The 25,654-nt window shown below is 63.4% G+C and overlaps 1 protein-coding gene across 16 annotated transcripts in view; it reads right to left on the bottom strand.

The window, feature by feature from the left end:
* FBRSL1 (fibrosin like 1) overlaps window positions 1-25,654 on the bottom strand; it is a 98,644-nt gene that overhangs the window by 36,279 nt on the left and 36,711 nt on the right. For all 16 annotated transcript variants that reach the window (XM_034934903.4, XM_034934904.4, XM_034934908.4 and 13 more), the window contains exons 4-5: window positions 23,115-23,150; window positions 1,504-1,533 (exon numbers count right to left, since the gene is read on the bottom strand). In XM_034934903.4, the coding sequence (XP_034790794.2) occupies window positions 1,504-1,533; window positions 23,115-23,150 (66 nt within the window). The remainder of the gene's footprint in view (window positions 1-1,503; window positions 1,534-23,114; window positions 23,151-25,654) is intronic.

Below are 25,654 nucleotides of genomic sequence, written 5' to 3'. Positions count from 1 at the left end.
ACTGCTTTTAAATGAAAGGAGGTGGGGAGGGGGTGAGTGGCTATTTCCCGGGTGCCCGTGACCTCATTTCATTCCTGAGATCAGGACAAGGTTGCTCCTCTGAAACGTTAGGCCTGTCAGGGTTCAGGCGCGGAAGCTGTGGGCAGGGGCTGAAGGCCACGTGGAGCCACGCGGGGTCCCGGGTGAGGCCACTCCTGTGGGCTTTGTGACCACCAGGACGCGTCCCCAACACTGTCCATCTGCGGACGGGCGAGGAGAGGTGTATTGGGCAGGGACATCGTGGCTGGAAGCAGCCCAGGAAGCTGGAGCCCCAGACACGGCTGAGCCCGGCACTGTGGCCCACACGGCGCCTGCCCCAGACCCCAGGCCGCGGCGACGGTGCGGCCTCTGGCTTCCACGGCGACTTACCTTGACTTCTTGGTGCATCGAAAACTGAACCGCCCAGACCCTCCTCCCCCGGCCACGCCACTGACTCCAATATCTGGACCCCCACCGGGCCCTCAGCTGTGAGACCCCACAGCCCAGACAGCTCCTGCCAGGCCACGGGCCACGGTGGGCGTCCCCTAACCCCTGTGCAGACCCCTCATGGAACTGTTCCATTCATAAAAACCTGCCTGGAAACCCAGGGCAGCGTCTCCCTGGCTCAGGGCGAGAATCGTCGCACACATGCAGTCCGCCTCGGGCCTCTGCAGGGCCGTCCCTGAGGCCGGGGTGACCATTCCCCTGGCACATCTGGCAGGGCCCTCACCCCCATCCAGGTGCCCCCGGGTAGCCCTTGGCAGTCACAGGGAGACAGTGAGGTGCAGTGGTTACGGGCCGGGACCTCGCGCCACCTGCCTGGCCTCCTTGCCCTCCCGGGCCTGATGCTCCCCGGCCACAGCAGGTGACAGTTCCTCCCCGCAGGGCTCTGGGGCAAGCGGGGCAGAAGGAGAGCCCCCCCGGAAGCTGCTCCGAGGCTGAGGGGACGTGGCTCAGGGTCTGCCCGGGGGGTTCACTCCTGGCTGAGGCTGCAGGAATCCTGCTTGCTCCTGAGCACCGAGGGTGACTGTGATGTGGTCATAGGCTGCGCATCTACCTCCTGGTTCTGGGGGCCACCGGGTTTAGGGTGGGGGCTGGGCTCTGCCCCTGCTCCCTCAGGACTGATGGGGCCAGTCCTGGGGCACAGGCCCAGCTGCCCTCTGCTGCCCAGGAGCTGGAGCTGATGTGCCCGACCCCACAGTAGCCCTGCCCAGGGCACCCTCCTGGCTGGGGCAGCACTGATGCCCACCTGGGCCTGTGTCCCTCCAGACACGGTACCGGCCCCAGCCCTGGACAGGCTCTTCCACAGCCAGGAGAGGCCAGCACCCCCACACCTGGGAGGCCGCACCTGGGCACCCACCGGGCGGGGGGATCCCCCCAAGGCCCGATCTTCTGCCTGGTCTCCAGGGCCCACCTCGCAGGGCCAAGGTCAGCAGGGAAGGGCAGGGCCGTCAGCCAAGCCCAGGAGGAGGACGCTGGGCTTACCTTGTCGTCCGGGCCGCTCTCGCTGTCACACTGCAGGGACAGAGAGACAGAAGTGAGTTGGGGCCCCACCAACCAGTGTCACCCCCCGGGGCACGGCAGCAGCCAGGCTGCAGGGGCACGGGTGGGGCGGCCCTGGCTGCTGCCAGGAGAGGGAGGTGCCAGCAGGCCCAGGTGGTCGGGGCGGTTAGGAGGAACCTGGGCCAGGGCCCGGTGCTGCACCAGACAGACCTGGATCACAGCCCCCCCGGGTGGGATGGACAAAGGGGCACAGCCAGGCCGACTCGCTGGCAGTGGGGCCTGGATAAGAGCCCCCCCCGGGTGGGATGGACAAAGGGGCACAGCCAGGCCGACTCGCCAGCGGTGGGGACAAGACTGGCCCTGCAGCCCGAGAGGAGCCCTCACTGGCCAGACCCTCAGAGCAGGGCGGCCATGAAGACCCCCATCCTGGGCCAGCCAGAGCCTTCCTCACACCAGGAAGGAGGGCAGCCTCCGGCCCAGGACAGCCCCACTGTCCCCAGTGACCCCCTGAGGGGATCGATGGCACCACATGGGCTGGGAGATCCAGGCACCCCAGCTCCTCATGGTGGGCAGAGCCCGGGAGCCTCTGGGGTCAGGACAGCCGGGGGCAGAGGAGGGGCTGGCAGCGCACGGAGGGCCATGGCCGCTCAGGGTTAGACACTCGGTGCCAGCGCCATTTGTCAGCTTGGCTGGTTAGGGTGGGGGTGTGATAATCCCGAAAACAAATCCGTTCTCCGTTTTCAGTAAGCAGAGCCCTACGAAGAACACACTGACTGCAATGTCCCCCGAAACAGTCAAAAGGGGAAAAATCCCCTCCTGGCAACTGCAATTACGAGGCATTCACGTCGAATGAATGACCTGGTGGAAGAATAAACCCCCCAGTGCACGGAGGGTGGTGAGTGCCAGCCGGACGTGTGGGCAGCGCCCTCCTATGTGGAGCCCACTGGGTTAATGCAGGGAACCAAACGCACAGCCACCCTCCATGTGCAGCCGCGGCTGCGGAGTGTTCAGCGACGGAGCTCACAGTACGGTGTGAAATGCGCTTTAGCAGACACTCTGCAGCGAGAACGTGCTGCTCCCAGCGCATGACGAGTCACACTCCAGGTGGCTCCTACAGGTGCGACCCCTGGGGAAGCTGGGCAGCTGGGGTGGGCCTGTGGGGGGGTCTCCTGAGGCTGATAGGCTCCCCCAGGCTGTCTGTCCCGGCTGTGTGCTGGTCTCCCCTGGTCTGGCCTTTCAGCCGTGGCCAAGCCCTCTCCTAGGGTCCCCCCAGTCTGGCCTTTCAGCCGCGGCCAAGCCCTCTCCTAGGGTCCCCCCTGGTCTGGCCTTTCAGCCGTGGCCAAGCCCTCTCCTAGGGTCCCCCCTGGTCTGGCCTTCAGGGTGAGAGGTAGAGAAGGGCCTCAGTCCCACCTGCACCCGCCCAGCCGGGCCCACCACACAAGCACTGAGGGCTCCAAGTCAGAACCGGGCCCATCCCGCCCCAGAGGCCGCAGGTGCGGAGCTCACCAAGGGCTGGGCCACAGGACCCCGACATGCAGACCAGCTTTGCTGGTGGCCCTGGGCCTCTGAGGCCTCCATCTCCCCTGCTGTGATATGGGCGGGCCTTGGTGTTTGGTGAGGAAAGTATGAAATGGAACTGCCCAGGCTCAGCCAGGAGCAAAGGAAGCCAAGACCAGGATGTGGGGCAGGGGAGAGCCACAAGCTCCTGCGGGGAGCGCAGGGGAGGGGAGGAACATGCCAGAACACGCCAGGGCTGAGGGGACCGGAAGAGGGCAAAGCAGGAGCCGAGACTGTGCCAAGGGTGCCCTCTGCACACGGGGAGCCTGGGGAGGGCAGAGAGGGAGTGCGCCCTGGACGCGGGACAGGAGGCAGCCCCACCAGCATCCAGAGGCCTGCAGGGGAGTCAGGTGCCCTTCTAGCCTCACAGTGGGATTTCTGGGGACCCCCAGTGAGGCCTCTCCCTGCTGAATTTGCGCTGCAGAGCCTTTGACTTGGAAACTGCAATCCCACCAGACTGTCAGGGTTCTAGCCAATCAGGCCTCGAGAGCAGCCTGACACTTGGGGCCACATGGGTTCACCCGTGGCCTGGGGGCCACCTGCCCAGTCCAGCCTCTGCTCTTATCCCCGCACCCAGATCCCTGCTTGAGCCTGGGTTGGCCCCGAGACCCATGGGCCAGAGCCAGCAGCTCCCACAAGCCCGGACCTGGTTACGGATCTCCCCGTGGGTTTCAGGTCTGTGGCTGGACCCAGCCAGGCTGACCACACAGGCGAGGGTTTAATGCATCCAACAGCAAGGAGACACTGAGGGGTGCTTTCCAGCAAGCACACCAGAGGACGCTGCATGGATCCTCTAATTAACCAAATGGCACAGCACTGTCAGCCAGGCGCAGGCAGGGGCGTGAATGAATTCGTGTTATTAAGTCCTACTGAATTAATGTTTAACTGCAGTGGAGTCGGCATTGAATGAGGCAATTAATCAGGGCGAGGAGAAAAGAAGAGACACATCCACCTCTCGGGAGCTGCCCGAGTGAGGCGACCTTTCACGGCGCCAGGGCTGGGCTCGGGGGCTCAGGGAACGTCACCCTGGTGTGGGTTTGTGATAGGCAGGAATGCCTGGGAGCAGAGGACAGACCCCAGGCCCCGAAGGGACATGCTGGGCATGGTCAGGAGGCCAAGACTCAGGCTCCAAAGAAGACGCCCGCTCTGTGCCGCACTGCCCCACACTGGGCGAGGCCCTGAGCTCTCTGTGTCTCAGTTTGTGCTTCTGTCAATAGGAACAATTTACAGGGTTGTCCCTTACAGCTCATAGAATTACTGTGTGGCTTAAATAAGTGAATATGTGCAAAGCACTAAGGCAGTGCTTGATATATAGTCAGTACATTATACACATCACAGTATCATCACTACCATCACCATCCTCATCACCATCACCCTCATCACCGTCACCATCATCCTCACCACCATTTTCACCATCATCCTCGCCATCGCCACCATCACCATCATCCTCACCATCGCCATCACCGCCATAATCACTATCACCATTGTCACAACCATCACCATCATCACCATCCTCACACCACCACCGCCAACACCATCCTCATTGCCACCACCATGATCATGAGCATCGTCGTCCCCACGTCACCATCCTCCTCAACAGCACTACCATCAGTTATCTTCACCACCATCACTGTCGTTACTATCAGGTCATCATCCTCACCTTCAACCTCACCACCATCATCACCATCATTGTCTGCCCACGAAGCCAAGAACGAGAAGATGCCATTTACCCTGGCGTAGGTGAAGTCCTGGTCTTGGAGTTTTAGAGTCTCTTAGCCCTGGCAGTGCTCACGCTTGTCTATGACCCTGATGGCCAAGGCTGGAAAGGTGAGCCTTCTTGCAGCCACGAGGAGACCCCGATATCAAGTCTCTCCTTCTCTGCTTGTCCTGAGCTCCAATGGCAGCCAGCAGGCAGCAGCTCCCTGTACCATGGTCTGCCAGCCTACAAGGCCCCTCTGAGTCTGTCGGGCCTCACCATCCAATAATGGCCCTCGTGACCACTTCTCAGTACTTGTTGTCTCCACCCATGCCCTCAGTCAGTCTGGTTTTAAGCCGCACCGAGGCTCGGGGCCCCTACACCACTTAAACCCGGGTGCCTGGGGTGGGGAGTAGCAGCCGGGTGATTCCGGTGAGTGGCCGTGGGGGCAGCCTCTGCCCCCGAACCACTGGGCTCTGTTCCTTCCTCCTGCCCAGGGCCCCGGCCCTCACGCCTAAGGTGTGGGGTAGCCAGAGGGAGGCACCCGACAGGGGTTCCAGACCACTCAGCAGCGCGAGTCAGAGGCTGGGCGTGAGTCAGGGCTCCCCACCCCAAGCCCGCAGCTCAGCTCCCCCAGGCCCTGGGAAGCTCTATCTGCCCCACCTCCACCCCGGGCTGGGTGTGAGAGCCGCGGTGGGGCTCGGAAGCACAGGCACCGGTTTCGTCCTCCGTGAGAGTGGCTTCCCCGACCACTCCAGGGGCCACTGCGTGTCACTGTTTTCACAGATGTGGCTGTGCGGTGGGGATGCCTAGCACCTCCAGGCTCCATTAGCGGCCTTCCCAGACCCTCACCCGTGGGTGGACAACGGCCTTGAGACAAGGCTTTTAGAGCCACAAGCTGGGTAGGGGGGGCACATGGGCTTGGTCTGGCCTGATTTATTTTTTCAAAATTGGCTGCCAACATTTGAGCACCTGGAGACTTCTCATGAGCACCGATGGCTGCTTCCTGCTGAGAACAGGAAACTGCATCCCCACCTGACAGCTCCCTGTGGGCTCCCGACACCTCCCCCAGCTTCTGGGCCCCAGCCCTGGGGTGTCGAATGCTGGGCACAGCCCAGAGTTAACGTGCACCCTGGAACTTGGTCTGGGGGCGGGTCCTGGCCCCACTGCTTCACGGAGCCCGGTGTGGGCAGGTCCTGGCCCCACTGCTTCGTGGACACTGGACACCGTGGCAAAGGTCCCTTCGTTTCTCCGAGCCTCAGTTTCCTCATCTGCAGAGACAGTGGCACCTTCATGGGGCTTCTGAGTCGGAGGAGGCAACGTGCGTGGCAGGCTCGGGACAGCAGCCGCTGGCGGCCAGGCTTCATAAATGGGAGCTGCCATCAGTGTCATCTTCACTGTCACTGTCACCACCACTGCCACCAACCCCTCCCCCTTCCCTCATCCCTCAGAGGCATCTGAGCCCACCCCACAGCCAGGCAGTGCACCCTTGCTACCCGAAGAGCCTGGAGGGGGCTTGGCCCCCATCACCCAGGCCTCCCTGCACCCCTTCCAGACCCTGGGCGGCTACGGGTTGGGGTTGGGGCTGCCTGTCAGCCCCACACATGGGGAGACACAAATCAGCAGCACGGCTATTAAGCAGCAAAGGACGCATGCCTCCCCTTCCCAGCGCAAGTGTTAATTACGGCTTCGGTGTGCTCAGGGGCTGCCTGATCCCACTGCTCAAACAAAGGCATGAAAAATTCATAAGCAGGGACCCTGCACTGAGGTTGCTGCTCCCAGGGGTCCCTCAGTGTCTGGCCCTGACCAGGCAGGGTGGGGAGGAGACAGGAGACAGAGGGGCCAAGGGGCTGTCCTGCGGAGGGTCTAGGCCCAGCATTGGGGAAGGGTGCTGGAAACACTGCCAGCCTCTGCTTCCACCTCCCCAGCTTCCCATCCAGGAGAGCTGTCTGGGCCCAGTGGGTGGGAGAGGGGCTGAGGCAGGGCCAGTGAGGGCCGGGTTTCTGCTCTGAGGCACTGCATGAAGGTTCCTGAGCAGAACTACCTGGGGCAGGGGGCCCTGACCCCTCCTCACCAGCAGAAAAAACACCCCAACAACACGGGCGCCTGCACCAACCCGAGGTACCTCTAACAGTGGCAAGGCGTGGGCAGGATGGAGTGGAAAGGCCCAGCCTGAGTGTCGGGTGAGAGGCCGAGCTGCTGGGAACACCGGTGCGGAGGCCCCACCCTGGCTGAGCATGTGTGGCCTGAGTGTGCACATGTGTCCTCCGTGGGGCCCTGTTGAGCCACGCGTGCCCACCCAGGTGCCCGGGGATACGAGGAGCATCTGCCGTGTGCACGTGTGCCGTGGCGTGTCCTGCGTGTGCCAGTTCCTGGCCCCTCCCTGTGCCATCTGGTCATCCTGCCCTTGGTGGCTTCTGCCCTCAGTGTCCTGCCACGTGTCCCAATGTCTGTATGTGGCACGTGGGCGCCTCAGGACCTGCCACAGAGCCATGTGCCGCCGAGTGGGGAAAAGGGCCACCTGCGCCGCCTGTGCTGGGCCCTCGTGGGGCAGACGGCAGCTTGGCTGCTTCACCTATTCTGTCTGAACCTGCAGCCCAGAAACTCCAGCAACCCGGATGGTTCGGGGTGGTGGGGGGAGCAGCTCTGGAAGGGATGGGGCAGAAGCATGAGTGGCTGTGGGCCCCGTGCCCTGCCCTGTGGGACCCCATCTTCCCAGATGGCAGTGCCAAGGGGCCCACCTTCATTTGGGCTGCATGCTCGGGCGGGATATGCAATGCATTCCAATCAAGCGATTTGGCTGAAATAAGGGGCAGGGGCTGGCGTGGCACCGGCAGTCCCCAGGGCTGAGAGCAGCTGGGGAGGTTTCGAGTTGAGCTTCACACTGTGTGAAATGTCTCACGATTGGAAAGGTCACTCTCAGCCCCTTTCGGCCGCCTCAGTCCTGTGAATCCGCACCCCTCCACCATGTGGGCTCAGCCCAGGCTCCACTTCCCTTCCCCTGCATGGGCAGAACTGGGCTGCCTGGGGGGGCACAGCCAGGTGGGAGCCACTTGTGCACTCACCCCACGCAGCTGGGCAGCTGTCCCCGGGGTGGGGGGGTGCATGACCTCCGGCGGGGCTGCTGGCCCCTCGTGGGCAGGGGGTTACGGGTGTGGGTGCTGGAGCTGCAGGGCCCAAATCTGGCACTTGAGGGTGAGGCACCTTTGGCCATCCACGGTACTGGCATAGAATGGATGGGTGGGGCCCACTGAGTGGATTTGCACCTGACGTGCCTCAGGGTAGGGGTGTGGTGTGGGGCTGTGCCCCCCAGGCTGACAGTGGATTTGCACCTGACGTGCCTTGGGGTAGGGGGTGTGGTGGGAGGCTGTGCCCCCCAGGTTCACAGTGGATTTGCACCTGACGTGCCTTGGGGTAGGGGTGTGGTGGGAGGCTGTGCCCCCCAGGCTCACAGTGGATTTGCACCTGACGTGCCTTGGGGTAGGGGTGTGGTGGGAGGCTGTGCCCCCCAGGCTCACAGTGGATTTGCACCTGACGTGCCTCGGGGTAGGGGTGTGGTGGGAGTGTCACAGCAGTATCAGCCCATTTCATAGGTGAGGAAGCAGAGGTTCAGAGGGAAAGAACTTTCTTCAGCTGCATGGCTACTCAGCAAGGGCCTGGAGCTGAGCCCAGGACTCAGAGCTGGGGATCTGGGGATCTGGGGATCTGGGCTTGTGGGGCCATAGGTGTGGGGCTGTGAGTCCTCCTGACATCGGGGAGGGGCCCCCTGGGTGAGGCAGGTGCAGTGAGCAGTGGGCTTGCCCTGGAGCCTGGTTCCAGGTGCTGATGTGGTGAGCCCAGAGCAGGCGCCACACATACCACAGGCGGCTCGGAAGCCCACGGGATGGCTGGCAGTGACAGTGTGTGGTGGGCGGGTCAGGAGGCGTGTGGAGTCCACTGAGAGGGGATGTCTGGCCTCCATTCTGGCATGGTTGGGTGCAGGAGACAGTGTGGGGCTGGGCTCTGCTGCTGCACCAGGCCAGATGGAGGTGTGCCAGGAACCAGGGTGGGTATGTGGCCGGGACCAGCCGGGCACACTCTCAGGGTGGCCCACAGGGAATGGGGCCCAAGGCCGAGGGGAGGCGGTACCTGGCGGGAGGGACCTGGGGTCAACTGAGAGAGGGCTGGGGGCAGGACTGGGTGGGCATCGAGCTGGAGGGCCGGGGCATGGGGCTGAGGCTTCCTGGCCCACCTGACGGCCAGCTCCTCCCTCTCTGACCCTGATCCTAGCATAGACACTCTCCGCCCGCTCCCCAGGCCTTTCTTCTCTGGAGACTGGAAGAGCAGGCGCCTGGAAAGAGCTGCCATGGAGCCCGAGGGGTGGGGGCCGGGCAGTGTGTGGGGATGCGGCTCACACTGGGCTCACTTGCAAGTCGCCACAGACCCACCTGCTGCCGGATGGGGAAACTGAGGACTGAGTGCATGGGAGCCCACCAGGGCACAGACTGGGGGTGACTGGGTGGGTTCTGAATCCTGAATCCAGGCTCTGGAATCTGTGGCAGAAGCCCAGGAGGCCACACTCACCCTCCGGTCAGGGCCCCGCCACACTGAGGCCCACCTTCCTCTCGCTGTCCTGGGAGGTGGAGGCACCCTTGCACCTGGTTACACAAGATAACTGGGTGGCGGGTCCTGAAGAAAATGCTATGTTTGCTTACTCAGCAAATTCAGTTTTTATGAGTGTTTAGGCTTCAAAGCACAACAAAGCACTAATTACCCAATTAATGAGCAATTAACAAGCAATCAAGTCACTGCAGCCAACAGCCACAGCCTCCAGGAGCTGCAGGTGAGTGAGGCTCTGGAGCAGACACGCCGGAGCCGGACTTGCCTGTGCACCCTCCCCACAGCGCCAAGGCCACATGGGCTGTGCGCCCGCCTGCGAGGGTGCCTCCCGGTGGGGGCTTAAGCCCTCAGGAGAGGCTGTGCCATGTGGCGGCCCCGTGGCCATCACTGCCAGGGAAAGCTCTGGGCTCTGCGTCGCCCACTGGAGGCCCCCACTCAGTGCACCCGGCACAGCCCGCACTTGCCTTGGGCCTTGCAGGACTCAGGCAGCCCTTGACCTCCAGTCCAGGCCCGTGAAGAGACAGCTGGGGATGGGAAAGGGGAGTGGTGGGGCTGCAGGGCTGGCACCCCTGCCTCTGGCCCCAGGATCTCCCGATGCATTTCTGAACTTTCCCTGAGAGCTGCCAAGGGAGCAGGCCTGGCGAGCCCTGCGTCGGCGAGAACGTGGGGCCGGAGCCCTGGTTAGGAGAGGCAGCTGGAGAACACACCCTCCCAGGCCCCTTCCGTCTCAGGACCACCTATGAATCAAACTAACTCCCTCCCAGGCCTGGCCCCAGGGACCGGCCCCTGGGTCACCGGGCCTCAGCCCAGCCACACCCAAGCTCACTCTGACCAGGGATCGGGGTGAGCCCGTTCCCCCAACGCTCTTCTTCGAGTCCCAGCCAGTCTGGCTCCTCCTGGCACTCAGGGCTCTGCGGCCCCTCCCCCGAGCTCTCCGTGCAGTGGTGGCCACTGCGCCTGCACACGAGTGCGGCCAGCTCCTGCTCAGGACCCTGATCCCACCCAGCGATGATCTCCGATCAGCTGCTTATTTGCTATCCATGGTCTTGTCTGTTGAGAACATGGATCCTGTTCCCGAGGATCCATGGGGTCCACTTAGCTGGAGACATGGCAGGCACACGCGTGGGCGGCCTGGGCTCCGAAGTCCACATTGCCTGTTGCCCCACACTGTGGTTGGAGGGGACAAAACTGTCCTCGTGGGGGCTCCCAACTGTCACAAAGATTGGGGCACTAGGTGCTGGGGGCCAGTCCTCAAGGGAGCACTGCCCAGCCCCAATACAATTCCAGAACATTCCATCAGACGTGCAGAATTAGACATCTGCTTAGCACCACCTGAGCCTTGGGCCTAAATGCTCTAAAATGCACAAAATCACCTTTAATTTTCTCAAGTCGCGACTGCCACAAATAGGAACATCTGGACTGGCATTTGCACTGCGACACCCTGGGACACGGGCCGGGGAGGACCCACCACAGCTGCCTCTGGGCTCGGCCCAACCCACACACTGGACAGGCTGGACCGGCATTTGTGCTGTGACGCCATGGGACGTGGGTGGGGAAAGCACCCACCTCAGCCACCTCCAGGCTCGGCCCGACTCACACACTGGACAGGAACAGTCTCACTCTGAACAGCTTTCCATTCTACACCCAAGTGCCACCTCTTCCTGTTAAGTACGTGTCCCTGGCCACACACTCCGTGGGCTTCACACCCACAGCAGAGGGCACCCACCACACGACAGGGCGGCCATACAGCACATCCCTAACCCTCTGCCCTCACATCCTGTTGAGCATGGCCACCTGGGGCCCCTGTGCTCTGGCCCTCCAGCTGTCTCCACACAGCAAGGGGGTTCCTGGTGACAAGAGCTGGCCACCAGCTGCTTCTACTCTACCCCACCCCACGTCAGCCTGAAGACCCCCGAGTGCCCCCAGAGCCCCTGGCCTCACTGTGATCGTTACCACACAGGCATGTGCACAACATGATCATATATACATGCATGCAGACACCATTACGTACACGTGTGCACAGCCACATACATTTATGTACACACGTGCACTCACATGCAGTCGTGCATGCACTGCGGTTATACGTACACATGTACACATAACAATACACTTTCACATACACATGTGCACTCACACACACCATCATATACACATGGCACACACATCTTCATGTACACATGCACTCACATACACCATCATGTACACACGGCACACACACCATCATGTACACATATACTCACACTGTCATTTACATCATGTACACGTGCACTCACACGTCATGTACACATGGCACGAGGTCACGTACACGTGCACTCACACCATCATGTACACATGACACACACACCATCATGTACACGTGCACTCACACACTGTGATGTACACATGGCACACACACTGTCATGTACATGTAAACGCAACACACCATGTACACACATCCACACACCATGGACATGTGCACTCACACCATCATGGACACACGTGCACTCACACTGTCATGTACATGTGCACACACGCAGGACTCCTAACCCCTGGCCCCGGGAGCCTCCCCTCTGGGTCTCTGCTCAGCGGCTTCTCTGGGGTTCCTGCACCCCCTGGGCCTAGTGTGCTTGGGGCACCCACAGCCTCAGCCTCACTTCCCCATGCACCTCCTGCTCTCTGATACTGGCTGCATCTGCTCCTGTTCCTCATCTCTCTGGGAGAGCTGGGATCTGGCAGCCAGTGCCCCACACACCTGCGGATCAGCTCCGCTCACCTCTTCACACCCAACCAGCACTGTCAGGGGGCCAGGCTGCAGGCCCCATCCCGCCTCAGAGGCCTCACCGGCGTTTCCTTCCATCTCTCCCTCTACGTCCCCGCAGCGGATGGCGTGTGGATCTCAAATCCACTCTCCTTTTTCTCATTAGTGTCCCTCCGAGCACAGCCCCGGCTGGGCCAGAATAATTAATGAGCCTGTGTCAGGGAATGAATAAAAGATGGCCCCCTGGCCCCGAGCACGTGGCTGACCTTTCTTGGAGCCGACCGTATTAATATTTTCTCGTGTTGTCAGGCTCAAAGTGCTAACTGCCTCATGAATTATTTATCAACACAAAAAGTCTTAACCAGAAACAGTGTTAACATTAATTCCTAACCCCCGTGTCACAGCAGCCCGGACTGTTCTCATAATTGGATTTCAGCTTGATGGGCACCCCAGACTCCGGCCTGGCCCTCTCCAGCAGGGCTGTGCGCCGCCACCTTCACTGCCTGTGCCGCCCTCCTCGGTCAGGCATCTCCCTGCCCTGTGGGGCTGTCCTGCCTGGTGGATGGCTGTGGCCCCCGTACCTGGGAGCGCTGCAGGGAGCTGTGAGTGAGGTGAAAGGCGGCACTCATGAGGCCCCTCCAGGCCAGGGTCCAACCCCTCCCCTAGAACCTGGGCTGGGCTGGGGGGCTCTGACCTGCAGAATGTGCTGGAATGGTGCTGCCTGCCTGGCTGAGGCTCTGGGAGGGCTGGCCACAGCTGCTTGGGCCTTGAGCCACCAAGGCCCAGAAGCCAGGCACATCAGCAAAGCCACCCTGAACCCTCCACCCAGCCCAGCCACCATCCCCAGGAGACCCCAGTGAGCACAGTGCAGCATGGAGGAGCCACCCGGGCTGAGCCTTGCTCAATTCTGACCCACAAAACGGGAGATAAAAGAGCACATGCCCGCTGCGGGAAGTGAGCCCTGTGTGGGCACATGTGGGGCAGGGAGGCGGCGAGGAGAAAAGGGTGGACAGGGAGGGGACCAAATCCATTGGCCCCATCTGGACCCCGCCCTGGCAGAGGGTGCGACAGGTGCAGCTGATGCCTGGGCCTTGGCTTCCGCATCTGCAGACGGAGGCGAGGTCTCTTCATGGACCTCACCTGTTTGCAATCAAATACCACAGGTGGAGGGGTCAGATGATCTAAATGCCATGGAGATGAAGGTGTTCTCACATGCAGACACTCCCTTCACCTGGGGCCCGACAACGCACGTGGCGTCCCACCCTCCCGCAGCCCATGGAGGCCAGGCCTGGAGTGGAGGCGGACGGCAGGATGGCCACCTCCCAGGACCCCAAGTCCCTGCTGCCCCCATGCTGACCTCCCAGGGCTGAGTGGTGGTGCTTGGGCTGCTGGAACAAACCTGGCCTGGACCCTGCCCCTCTCAGCACTGGGTGGGTCAGCCCCTTTGTCACTTAGCCTGGGGTGGTGGGGGATAGTGGTACTATCTGCACAGCCTCCCATCCTCTACGGCCCAGCTCCCCTGCACCCCTCCCTGTTCTCTCCCACAGTGGCACCCACCCGCCTCAGGTCCTGCACACACAGGCTTGCCCCTACCCAGACGCCCTGGCCTGCCCCTTCTGAGATGCTGCCCCGACCCCGGCCCACCTTCCTTCCGACCTGGCAGCTGCTGCTCTCTTTACTGACTGGCTCCTCTCCCCTCTGGAATGGCAGCTCCCTGGGGGCAGGGACCCTGTGTGACGTGCTCCTCACAACCCAGTGCCCGGCATGGAGCCCAGCCCAGAGTCAGGCTGTGCTGAGGCCACTGCCCTCAGGCACATGATCACTGTGGCATGGATGGACAGATGGGTGGCAGATGGGGGACAGGTGGTGGGTAAGTGCATGGATGTGGGTGGGTGCAGATGGACAAATGGGTGGGCAGATGGGTGCGGGCTGTGCCCACCATGGGGTGAGGACATGGCTCAGCCCCCACCCCTACGGTCCCCACACAGCAGCCAGCCTGAAAGACCCTCCTATGCTCAGAGGTTGGGAGGAGACTGTGGCTGTCTGACTCCAGGGAGAGGCTGGGTTGGGAGGAGACTGTGGCTGGGTCGGGAGGAGACTGAGGCTCTCTGACTCCAGGGAGAGGCTGGGTCGGGAGGAGACTGTGGCTGGGTAGGGAGGAGACTGAGGCTCTCTGACTCCAGGGAGAGGCTGGGTCAGGAGGAGACTGTGGCTCTCTGACTCCAGGGAGAGGCTGGGTCGGGAGGAGACTGTGGCTGGGTCGGGAGGAGACTGAGGCTCTCTGACTCCAGGGAGAGGCTGGGTCAGGAGGAGACTGTGGCTCTCTGACTCCAGGGAGAGGCTGGGTCGGGAGGAGACTGCGGCTCCCTGACTCCAGGGAGAGGCTGGGTCGGGAGGAGACTGAGGCTCCCTGACTCCAGGGAGAGGCTGGGTCGGGAGGAGACTGAGGCTCCCTGACTCCAGGGAGAGGCTGGGTCGGGAGGAGACTGAGGCTCCCTGACTCCAGGGAGAGGCTGGGTCGGGAGGAGACTGAGGCTCCCTGACTCCAGGGAGAGGCTGGGTCGGGAGGAGACTGTGGCTGGGTCGGGAGGAGACTGAGGCTCTCTGACTCCAGGGAGAGGCTGGGTTGGGAAGAGACTGTGGCTGGGTCGGGAGGAGACTGAGGCTCTCTGACTCCAGGGAGAGGCTGGGTCAGGAGGAGACTGTGGCTCTCTGACTCCAGGGAGAGGCTGGGTCGGGAGGAGACTGTGGCTGGGTCGGGAGGAGACTGAGGCTCTCTGACTCCAGGGAGAGGCTGGGTCGGGAGGAGACTGTGGCTCTCTGACTCCAGGGAGAGGCTGGGTCGGGAGGAGACTGCGGCTCCCTGACTCCAGGGAGAGGCTGGGTCGGGAGGAGACTGAGGCTCCCTGACTCCAGGGAGAGGCTGGGTCGGGAGGAGACTGAGGCTCCCTGACTCCAGGGAGAGGCTGGGTCGGGAGGAGACTGAGGCTCCCTGACTCCAGGGAGAGGCTGGGTCGGGAGGAGACTGAGGCTCCCTGACTCCAGGGAGAGGCTGGGTCGGGAGGAGACTGAGGCTCCCTGACTCCAGGGAGAGGCTGGGTCGGGAGGAGACTGAGGCTCCCTGACTCCAGGGAGAGGCTGGGTCGGGAGGAGACTGTGGCTGGGTCGGGAGGAGACTGAGGCTCTCTGACTCCAGGGAGAGGCTGGGTTGGGAGGTGACTGAGGCTCTCTGACTCCAGGGAGAGGCTGGGTCGGGAGGAGACTGCGGCTCTCTGACTCCAGGGAGAGGCTGGGTCGGGAGGAGACAGGCTCTCTGACTCCAGGGAGAGGCTGGGTCGGGAGGAGACTGGCTCTCTGACTCCAGGGAGAGGCTGGGCCGGGAGGAGACTGTGGCTCTCTGACTCCAGGGAGAGGCTGGGTCGGGAGGAGACTGAGGCTCCCTGACTCCAGGGAGAGGCTGGGTCGGGAGGAGACTGAGGCTCCCTGACTCCAGGGAGAGGCTGGGTCGGGAGGAGACTGAGGCTCCCTGACTCCAGGGAGAGGCTGGGTCGGGAGGAGACTGAGGCTCCCTGACTCCAGGGAGAGGCTGGGTCGGGAGGAGACTGTGGCTGGGTCGGGAGGAGACTGAGGCTCTCTGACTCCAGGGAGAGGCTGGGTTGGGAAGAGACTGTGGCTGGGTGGGGAGGAGACTGAGGCTCTCTGACTCCAGGGAGAGGCTGGGTTGGGAGGAGACTGAGGCTCTCTGACTCCAGGGAGAGGCTGGGTCGGGAGGAGACTGTGGCTGGGTTGGGAGGAGACTGCGGCTCTCTGACTCCAGGGAGAGGCTGGGTCGGGAGGAGACAGGCTCTCTGACTCCAGGGAGAGGCTGGGTTGGGAGGAGACTGGCTCTCTGACTCCAGGGAGAGGCTGGGTCGGGAAGAGACTGTGGCTGGGTCGGGAGGAGACTGCGGCTCTCTGACTCCAGGGAGAGGCTGGGTCGGGAGGAGATTGCGGCTCTCTGACTCCAGGGAGAGGCTGGGTCGGGAGGAGACTGTGGCTCTCTGACTCCAGGGAGAGGCTGGGTCGGGAGGAGACTGTGGCTGGGTCGGGAGGAGACTGAGGCTCTCTGACTCCAGGGAGAGGCTGGGTCAGGAGGAGACTGTGGCTCTCTGACTCCAGGGAGAGGCTGGGTCGGGAGGAGACTGCGGCTCCCTGACTCCAGGGAGAGGCTGGGTCGGGAGGAGACTGAGGCTCCCTGACTCCAGGGAGAGGCTGGGTCGGGAGGAGACTGAGGCTCCCTGACTCCAGGGAGAGGCTGGGTCGGGAGGAGACTGTGGCTGGGTCGGGAGGAGACTGAGGCTCTCTGACTCCAGGGAGAGGCTGGGTTGGGAAGAGACTGTGGCTGGGTCGGGAGGAGACTGAGGCTCTCTGACTCCAGGGAGAGGCTGGGTCAGGAGGAGACTGTGGCTCTCTGACTCCAGGGAGAGGCTGGGTCGGGAGGAGACTGTGGCTGGGTCGGGAGGAGACTGAGGCTCTCTGACTCCAGGGAGAGGCTGGGTCAGGAGGAGACTGTGGCTCTCTGACTCCAGGGAGAGGCTGGGTCGGGAGGAGACTGTGGCTGGGTCGGGAGGAGACTGAGGCTCTCTGACTCCAGGGAGAGGCTGGGTCAGGAGGAGACTGTGGCTCTCTGACTCCAGGGAGAGGCTGGGTCGGGAGGAGACTGCGGCTCCCTGACTCCAGGGAGAGGCTGGGTCGGGAGGAGACTGAGGCTCCCTGACTCCAGGGAGAGGCTGGGTGGGGAGGAGACTGTGGCTGGGTGGGGAGGAGACTGAGGCTCTCTGACTCCAGGGAGAGGCTGGGTTGGGAAGAGACTGTGGCTGGGTCGGGAGGAGACTGAGGCTCTCTGACTCCAGGGAGAGGCTGGGTTGGGAGGAGACTGAGGCTCTCTGACTCCAGGGAGAGGCTGGGTCGGGAGGAGACAGGCTCTCTGACTCCAGGGAGAGGCTGGGTTGGGAGGAGACTGGCTCTCTGACTCCAGGGAGAGGCTGGGTCGGGAGGAGACTGAGGCTCCCTGACTCCAGGGAGAGGCTGGGTCGGGAGGAGACTGAGGCTCCCTGACTCCAGGGAGAGGCTGGGTCGGGAGGAGACTGTGGCTGGGTCGGGAGGAGACTGAGGCTCTCTGACTCCAGGGAGAGGCTGGGTTGGGAAGAGACTGTGGCTGGGTGGGGAGGAGACTGAGGCTCTCTGACTCCAGGGAGAGGCTGGGTTGGGAGGAGACTGAGGCTCTCTGACTCCAGGGAGAGGCTGGGTTGGGAGGAGACTGTGGCTGGGTTGGGAGGAGACTGCGGCTCTCTGACTCCAGGGAGAGGCTGGGTCGGGAGGAGACAGGCTCTCTGACTCCAGGGAGAGGCTGGGTTGGGAGGAGACTGGCTCTCTGACTCCAGGGAGAGGCTGGGTCGGGAAGAGACTGTGGCTGGGTCGGGAGGAGACTGCGGCTCTCTGACTCCAGGGAGAGGCTGGGTCGGGAGGAGATTGCGGCTCTCTGACTCCAGGGAGAGGCTGGGTCGGGAGGAGACTGTGGCTCTCTGACTCCAGGGAGAGGCTGGGTTGGGAGGAAACTGAGGCTCTCTGACTCCAGGGAGAGGCTGGGTCAGGAGGAGACTGCGGCTGGGTTGGGAGGAGACTGTGGCTCTCTGACTCCAGGGAGAGGCTGGGTCAGGAGGAGACTGAGGCTCTCTGACTCCAGGGAGAGGCTGGGTCGGGAGGAGACTGCAGCTCTCTGACTCCAGGGAGAGGCTGGGTCGGGAGCAGACTGAGGCTCTCTGACTCCAGGGAGAGGCTGGGTCGGGAGGAGACTGAGGCTCTCTGACTCCAGGGAGAGGCTGGGTCGGGAGGAGACTGTGGCTGGGTTGGGAGGAGACTGCGGCTCTCTGACTCCAGGGAGAGGCTGGGTCGGGAGGAGACTGCGGCTCTCTGACTCCAGGGAGAGGCTGTTGGGTTTTTATTGCTTCCGTACAAATTGTGGCTGCTCAGAAGAGGCCCAAGGAGCCCCGTAATGAGTGTCATAAACCTGCCTCGTAAAGACAGCGCCTGTATCGGGCCCTGGCACAGAGCGAGGGCAGCGGGACCCCAGCGGCTGGTGGGCATCTGCAGTGTCCCACCTGGCTGGGTCTCTGCCCTTCCCACCCACCTCCAGCCTCCCTGTCCCAGGCATGCCCCCAAGCACACGGGGTGGGCTCCTTCCTCAGGGGCCTCAGGGCCTCTCACCGGCCCCTCTGTTCAAACCTATGCCTGCTTCAGCCGGCCTGGCCCCCCCTCCCACCTTCCTGCGCTGTGCTTAACACCCCGCCTGGGACAGCGACTCCTTGGCTTCCCTTACCCGGGTCTTTCCCATCTTTCTCCCCGTGTGCATGCCCGGCCATGGACACGCTCAGCACACACGGGCTGGAGGGGAGGCAAGGGGACGGATTTCTCCACACCTCAGTTTGTGCAGGGTGGGCGTCTGTGACCCTGATGGAGGGCCTCGCCAGTGGGGACAGGAAGGGCCTGGGGGGGCTGTGGCCAAGTGGGCGCTACTGGGGGCAGAGGAGGGCATGTGGGCATAGCCATGCAGATGGCTCTTCTTGACGGGCACAAGGGGCTGGGCAGCCGCATGGAGGAGAATTCTGGGTGGGCATGGCCGAGTGGTGAGGGAGGTCTGAGGGTCTCAGCTCCCAGTCACTGAGGTGGGTGGCCCTGTTGGCCTCTCTGGGCCTGTGATCCTGTCTGGAGAACAGGATGATCTGGTAACTAAATGCCATGTGCAGGGTGAGATGGGTCCCTGAGGCCTGGGCCTCACCATGGGCTGCCACCACCACCCTGCAGCTCACCCGGCCCCTCACTCTGGCCCCTGCTGGCCAAAGGCCCCTCCAGAACATTCTGTGCATGGGTGTGGGAGGGCGAGCCAGGGTCCTGCGCCGGCAGGAATGGCTCCAACCCCAGCAAGCTCTTGTGGATCCTCATTCTGTCTAATCGATCCACTAGCCCCCTGCCACGCTGGAGTCAGTCACCACATCCTTGGGTGGAAGCAACTCTACCTTACAGCACTGACGGTGGCTGAGAAGGCCAAACCACACACTTGGGGCAGAAGCTGCTGAGGATGAGCAATAGCTGGGGCTTTGCTGGCCACCAATGTGGACAAAATTACACCACTTTAAGGACGGTTCATAAAACCAGACCAGGTGATGAATGCCCGTGCCACTCAGCAACACGGGAGGCTGCTGGCCTGGCTGTGGCTTCTCATTAGGCTGGAGGCCCCAGTCACAGGCAGGTGGCAAGGGGTGCATATGTGCACAACACACAACGCCACGTGCACAACACGCAACGCCACGTGCACAACATGCAACGCCAAGTGCACAACACGCAACGCCATGTGCACAACACACAATGCCACACACACAGCATGCAAACACACAAACACAGGTCACACACACACGGGTGCACACACACACACACACACACGCACACACAGAGGCCCAGAGAGGAACCCGTGACACTGTTCTACAAGGCAATGCACAGCCCCATGCAGCCCACCACACGGGGGTACCGCGGACAGGAGCTGCACACAGGACAGGCACAGACCTGCCCACACGCACATGCACACATGCACGCACACACACATACACACATGCACATGCACATACACGCCGGCACACACACGGCAGCCTCAGCCTAGGGAGCAACCCAGGAGTCTGAGGGCCTCAGGGAAGTCCCAAACCCCCACTAGTGGGTCCCAGGCTTCAGCACAATCCAGACCCTCGCCCGGGCCCCTCGCCTGCTCCTGGGTCCTGTCCTGCTCCTGGGCATGCGTCCCATGGGGCCGGTTCTTGGTCCTCCACCCCTGGGGTGGTCTGGCCTCCACCTGCCTCCAGTCCTCAGTGCCGGGCAAGAGCACTTCCGAGGAGGCCAGGCACCTCCCTGCTCTCTGCCTGGAGCCTGAGCTCTCACCTGCACCCCCCACACACACTGGACACAAGGGGCCCCCAGGGCTGACAGCATGGGCAACTGAGGGCCACACTGGACCAAGGCCCCAGGCGCACACCTGCACATGGCAGGGCCCATCTGTACACACCAGGGTCTGAAACAGGTCTGTGTGCGCTGGGGCCCAGTGCACACACACAGGACCCTCTGCAGCCCTCAGGGTCCTCCTGGGCTCCTGCGGCTTGGAGGGGAACCCCATCCCCAGTGAAGCAGGCCAGCCCCTCCCCCCTCCCCCCTCCCCCCACCCCCCACCCCCACCCCCCACCCCGCCATCTGTCACTTGTGTGCCTCGGCTGTAGGGGTTAAGCTGCAAGCAGCTGGCAAGTTAATGACAGGCTTTCTCAGGAAACACAGAGTGCTCTGGGGAGAAGACTTGAATAATGAGTGGAGACCCAGAAGCAGAAGGGCACCCAGTGGCTCAGGGCAGAGAGACCCAGCTGCCCTGGGGACCTCAGACCAGCTGGGGTGGCCACAGGAGGTGGCCACGTGCACACCTCACCAGCAACAGGGGGCAGAGCCCACCTTCCAGAGCTTAAGACCCGGCCCTCCCCCTGACCCACAGTGAGCCGGCAGGAGTCCTGCCCAGCACTCGGAGATGTCACTGACACTCACAGTCTGGCACCTATGTGGGGGCCACAGTCCTCCTCCTGCCCATGGAGTCTGCATCAGGACACCCCACTTGGCCCAGGTGCCTCCCAGCAGCCGGAGCCAGGTGGCCTTAGCCCATTTCCACACTCTGACCCTGAACACGCACACCAGGAGCTGGTCTGTCAGGACACCGCCCAGAGAAGGGCGGAGGAGTATCATCATACTCATGATGATGGGAAGGGCGGAGGAGTGTCATCATACTCATGACGATGGGAATGGCGGAGGAGTGTCATCATACTCATGACGATGGGAAGGGTGGAGGAGTGTCATCATACTCATGACCATGGCTGTCAGGACACCCACAGCCACCTCTGAGGGGTTGCCCCCGCACACAGGCGACAACAGCAAGGCTGCCTGAGACCCCACGCAGCACAGGAGGAAGGAAACCCTAGGAAGAGGGCCCTTGGGCAGGCAGCTGCTCCAGGAACCATTGCCCAGAAGTGAGCTCCAGCCACCCCAGGTCAACAGCTCACGGACTCTGGGCCAAACCAGGTGAGGGGCCAAAGGCAGAGCCCAGGGTGGCAGAGCTGAGCCCAGGGTGGCAGAGCCCAGGGTGGCAGAGAAGAGCCCAGGGTGGTAGAGCCCAGGGTGGCAGAGAAGAGCCCAGGGGGGCAGAGCCCAGGGTGGCAGAGCCGAGCCCAGGGTGGCAGAGCTTAGGGTGGCAGAGAAGAGCCCAGGGTGGCAGAGCCCAGGGTGGCAGAGCCAAGCCCAGGGTGGCAGAGAAGAGCCCAGGATGGTAGAGCTGAGCCCAGGGCTTTAGACAGACCCTCAGGTGAAAGGGCAGCCTCAGGAGCTGGGGTGGGGGTGCAAAGGGCCTGGCTGAGCCCCTGCTGTGACCCAGCCAAGTGGCCAATTCCTGCCCATGATCCTGGGTCCAGGGATCATGGGGTCCACTCCTGGCCTGTGGCCGCGCCGCCCATGCCGCTCCCTTGCCGCTTCCTGCTCTGCCACCAGCAGAAGCTGTGGGACGGAGACAGTGGGGGGCCGTCCCCACCAGGCTGCGTCCCCTCTGGCCTGGCCACACTGGGTCATTCCTGGTTTAATTACACACCCTATAAAAAGCTGCTGTGGTTTAGTGAGGGAGCCTCTCCGGCCTGGAAATTTCGGGGGCTGCAAGGATGGGGTGGGCGGAGTCCAGGCCCCCACCCTCCCACGAGCCGAGCAGGCCGTCAATCTGTAGAAATGGCTTTTATGGAGCTCTGGGTTTTATGATGTCATTAATGTTCCTCCTGATACTTAAGGGAAAATGAAACACAGTCATGAGGAGGGCAGGGGACAGTGGTGATGGGGACCGGGGAGATGGCGCTGGGCCTCCAGGTCCGGGGGGCAGGGGTCGGCGCCCAGCCTCCCAGGCCATTCCCACAGCAAGTCCAGGCACATGTGCAAGGAGCCCTCCACCGTGCCATGTGCACCCACGGGGAGGCATGGCACACCCTGAAACACACCTGTGCACCCACGGGGAGGCACGGCACACCCTGAAACACACCCGTGTACCCACGGGGAGGCACGGCACACACTGAAACACACCCGCTTCCCCCAGGCACACCCTGAAACACACCCGTGCACCCACAGGGAAGCACGGCACACACTGAAACACACCTGCTTCCCTCAGGCACACACTGAAACACACCCGTGCACCCACGGGGAGGCACGGCACACCCTGAAACACACCCGTGCACCCACGGGGAGGCACAGCACACACTGAAACACACCCGCTCCCCCGGACACACACCCGCTCCCCCCAGGCAGACACCCGCTCCCCCCGGGGAACACACCCGCTCCCCCTGGGCACACACCCGTCATGAAGGCTGCACACAGGTCTCCTTCCCCCTGCCCGCCACGGGGTGCTGGCTCCCTGGGTGTTGCCCAGCCTGGGCCCAGGCCTCTCTGTCCGGGGTGAGGCAGGTGCTGGTCAGGGCATTGGAGGTGGCTGCTCACACCATGGGCACCTCCCACACCAAATGTCCCAGGCCCCCAACAGGACCCCAAGAAGCAGCCCGGCCTTGGCCCCACGGATCCTGGCACCCTTAGCTGCAGCTGGGGTCTGTGCAGGCTGACTACTCTGAGGCTCCTGGCAAGGCCACAGCCACAGGGCCAGCCCGTCCCCCCAGGGCAGCATGTTAGCCTGGGGGCCCCCTGGCAAACCGTGAGCAGGACGCACCCCCAAATCTTCACTCTGGAGCTTGTCCACCCACCAGCCCCATGGTGGTTGAGGCCAGAACCAGTCTGGGGCTCCAGAGGGAAAGCGGGCACGGGACTGGGGTGAGCTAGGTTGTGGGGCCTCGGACAGGTGAGGTGGGGACCCGGTCCTAAGGCCCCAGGGGGACAAAGATGGAGGAGGGGTGCTGGGAGACTTACAGAGTAGCCTCTCCCCGAGACCGCATGCGCAGAGCTCTGCAGGAAGGAAGAGGGGACAGTCAGTGAGGCTGCCGCTCGGAACAAACTCCCAGGGACGCACCCGACAGCTGCCCCGCAGCCCTCAACCCTGCCCCGCAGCCCTCAGCCCTGCCCCGCAGCCCTCAGCCCTGCCCCGCAGCCCTCAACCCTGCCCCGCAGCCCTCAGCCCTGCCCCGCAGCCCTCAGCCCTGCCCCGCAGCCCCGCAGCCCTCAACCCTGTCCCGCAGCCCCACAGCCCACAACCCTGCCCCGCAGCCCCGAAGCCCTCAACCCTGCCCCGCAGCCCTGCAGCCCACAACCCTGCCCCGCAGCCCCACAGCCCTCAACCCTGCCCCGCAGCCCTCAACCCTGCCCCACAGCCCCGCAGCCCACAACCCTGCCCCGCAGCCCTCAACCCTGCCCCGCAGCCCTGCAGCCCTCAACTCGGGTGGGGACAGGTCCAGATGCCCAGACCCAAGACCACCAGCGAGACATCCTCTCAGGCAGGGGCCACGAGGGCTGAGGCCGCAGGGAGGAAGACAGAGTTAGGCGTCATGGTGGGGTCCTCCCCAGGGGCTGTCGTCCTCCTGAGGGGCCCAGCCAGTCTGAGGCTCCCCTGCAGCAGCTCTGGGATCCAAACCCGAGGAGGCTCCCACAGGGACGCCTTTGGCTAGCTCCCTGTCCCCAAGAGGGAAGGCCCCACCAGAAATGCTCCTCCGAGGAGGCAGGAAGACCTGGGGGAGGTCAGCCCAGGGCCCCAGCTTCTGCTGACCTCCCTCCGTGCCCACCCACCAGAGGGGTCCATGGTTGCAGGACTTTGGGGAGGGTGCCCTGGCTAGACAAGGAAGGCTTCCGGGAGGAGGTGCCAGATGGAGCCCTCAAAGGAGGGTTCACCACAGGGGCCTGACAGGTGGTGGGGTTGGGGCTGGGGGATGGTAGCTGGGGGCCCCTCAGACATCAGGGCACACACTCTGGTCTGCAGGGGTAGCTAGGGGCCCCCCACACCTTTGGTGGGGATCCCTCTGGCCTGCAGGGGCTGCTGGGGTCCCCCACACCCTTGGATCCCTCTGGCTCGAGTGGGTGTTGTGAGGTCTTCAGGACAGAGGTATGGATCACACCAGCTACACACTCAGACCACCAGGGCCTCCCCCAGCAGGACGGGTGGGGAAACAGGCTCAGGGCTGCTGTAGTGGATGGGGCGGGTCACTAAGCTGGGCAGGGTGGGGCTCACAGGGAGGGTCCAGAGCCGCCTGAGGAGTGGGGGGCAGATGCAAAGATCCAACACCCCCTCTGAGGGGCAAGGCAGAGGAAGAAAAGGAGGGCTTGGGGGCCAGCTGAGGGCAGCCCTCCACTCTCCCAAATCAATCCACAACCCCCACTGCAGAGTCAGGGAGGACACCCCCTCCCCTTCCCCAGACAGACCCTTGCCGGGGACAGGTCAGCTCCTGAAGGGCCCCAGGGTGTCAGGGGACAGAGCCCAAGGCCCTGGGTCCCGATGGGCCCACCCGCCAGCTCCCAGCTGCCAGAGGGGTGGGAGGGCCTTCGTTGTCCTGAGTTTGAGCCTCAGCCCCAGCTGCTGCGTTGTGCCCAGAATGTGACTTCCTTCACCAGGGGCTGGCAATTAGAGGACAAACCAAGGCAGCGGCAGTCCCAGGTAACTCCCAGCCTATTTTCCTAACTTGTGGCAACAAGATGGGGAGCTGGGCAGTGAGGCCTTCATTTAAATGATAATGAGATGCCTCAAGTTCCAGTCAGCAGAAACCTCCCCACCGCCCCGCCCCCCGCACCTGCAGGAGCTGGGGAAAAGGTGCCAACGGCCTCCTCCCGGCCCGCTGGGGTGCTCCGCCTCCGCCCCGGCCCAGCCCGATGCTCCCATGGCCGCACTATCAGGGTCCAGCCCCGTCACTGGCCAAATCCCGCATGAGAGCCTAAGTGTGGGGGGTCCTGGCGCCCTGGGGCCCAGGGGCCTCTCTCAGGGACACCAAAGGCATGTCCTGACCCAGGTCAGTGTGCACCTCCACCTGGCACGGGCACATTGGGAGCCAGGATGGGACGCTCGGCCAAGACCTGCTCAGGGTGAAAGAAGCACCTTCCACTGACATTTAACAAACCCCGGCTCCTGCTGCCCGCCACTCTCCGCCTGTCTCCCGTCCTAGCCCACGGGGCGGGGGGGTGCCCCAGCTCCTGCTGCCCGCCATGCTCCGCCTGTCTCCCGTCCCAGCCCACGGGGCGGGGGGGTGTCCCGGCTCCTGCTGCCCGCCACTCTCCGCCTGTCTCCCGTCCCAGCCCACGGGGCGGGTGGGTGCCCCGGCTCCTGCTGCCCGCCATGCTCCGCCTGTCTCCCGTCCCAGCCCATGGGGTGGGTGGGTGTCCCCAGCAGCTGGGCAGGACCCACGGCAGCCCAGGCGTCCCCACTGGCAGCCCAGGGGTGCCCATCTCGATACTCGGCGGCCGTCCGCCTGCCCTCCACCCCCAGGCCAGCGGTGCAGGCACAGCGTCCAAGGCTTAACGTTTTGGGCTCT

The sequence above is a fragment of the Pan paniscus genome, chromosome 10 (genome assembly GCF_029289425.2).
Source record: "Pan paniscus chromosome 10, NHGRI_mPanPan1-v2.0_pri, whole genome shotgun sequence".
Lineage (NCBI taxonomy): Eukaryota > Metazoa > Chordata > Mammalia > Primates > Hominidae > Pan > Pan paniscus.
Note: the sequence above shows the minus strand (reverse complement) of the source record. Positions and strands in the feature narration are given on the sequence as shown.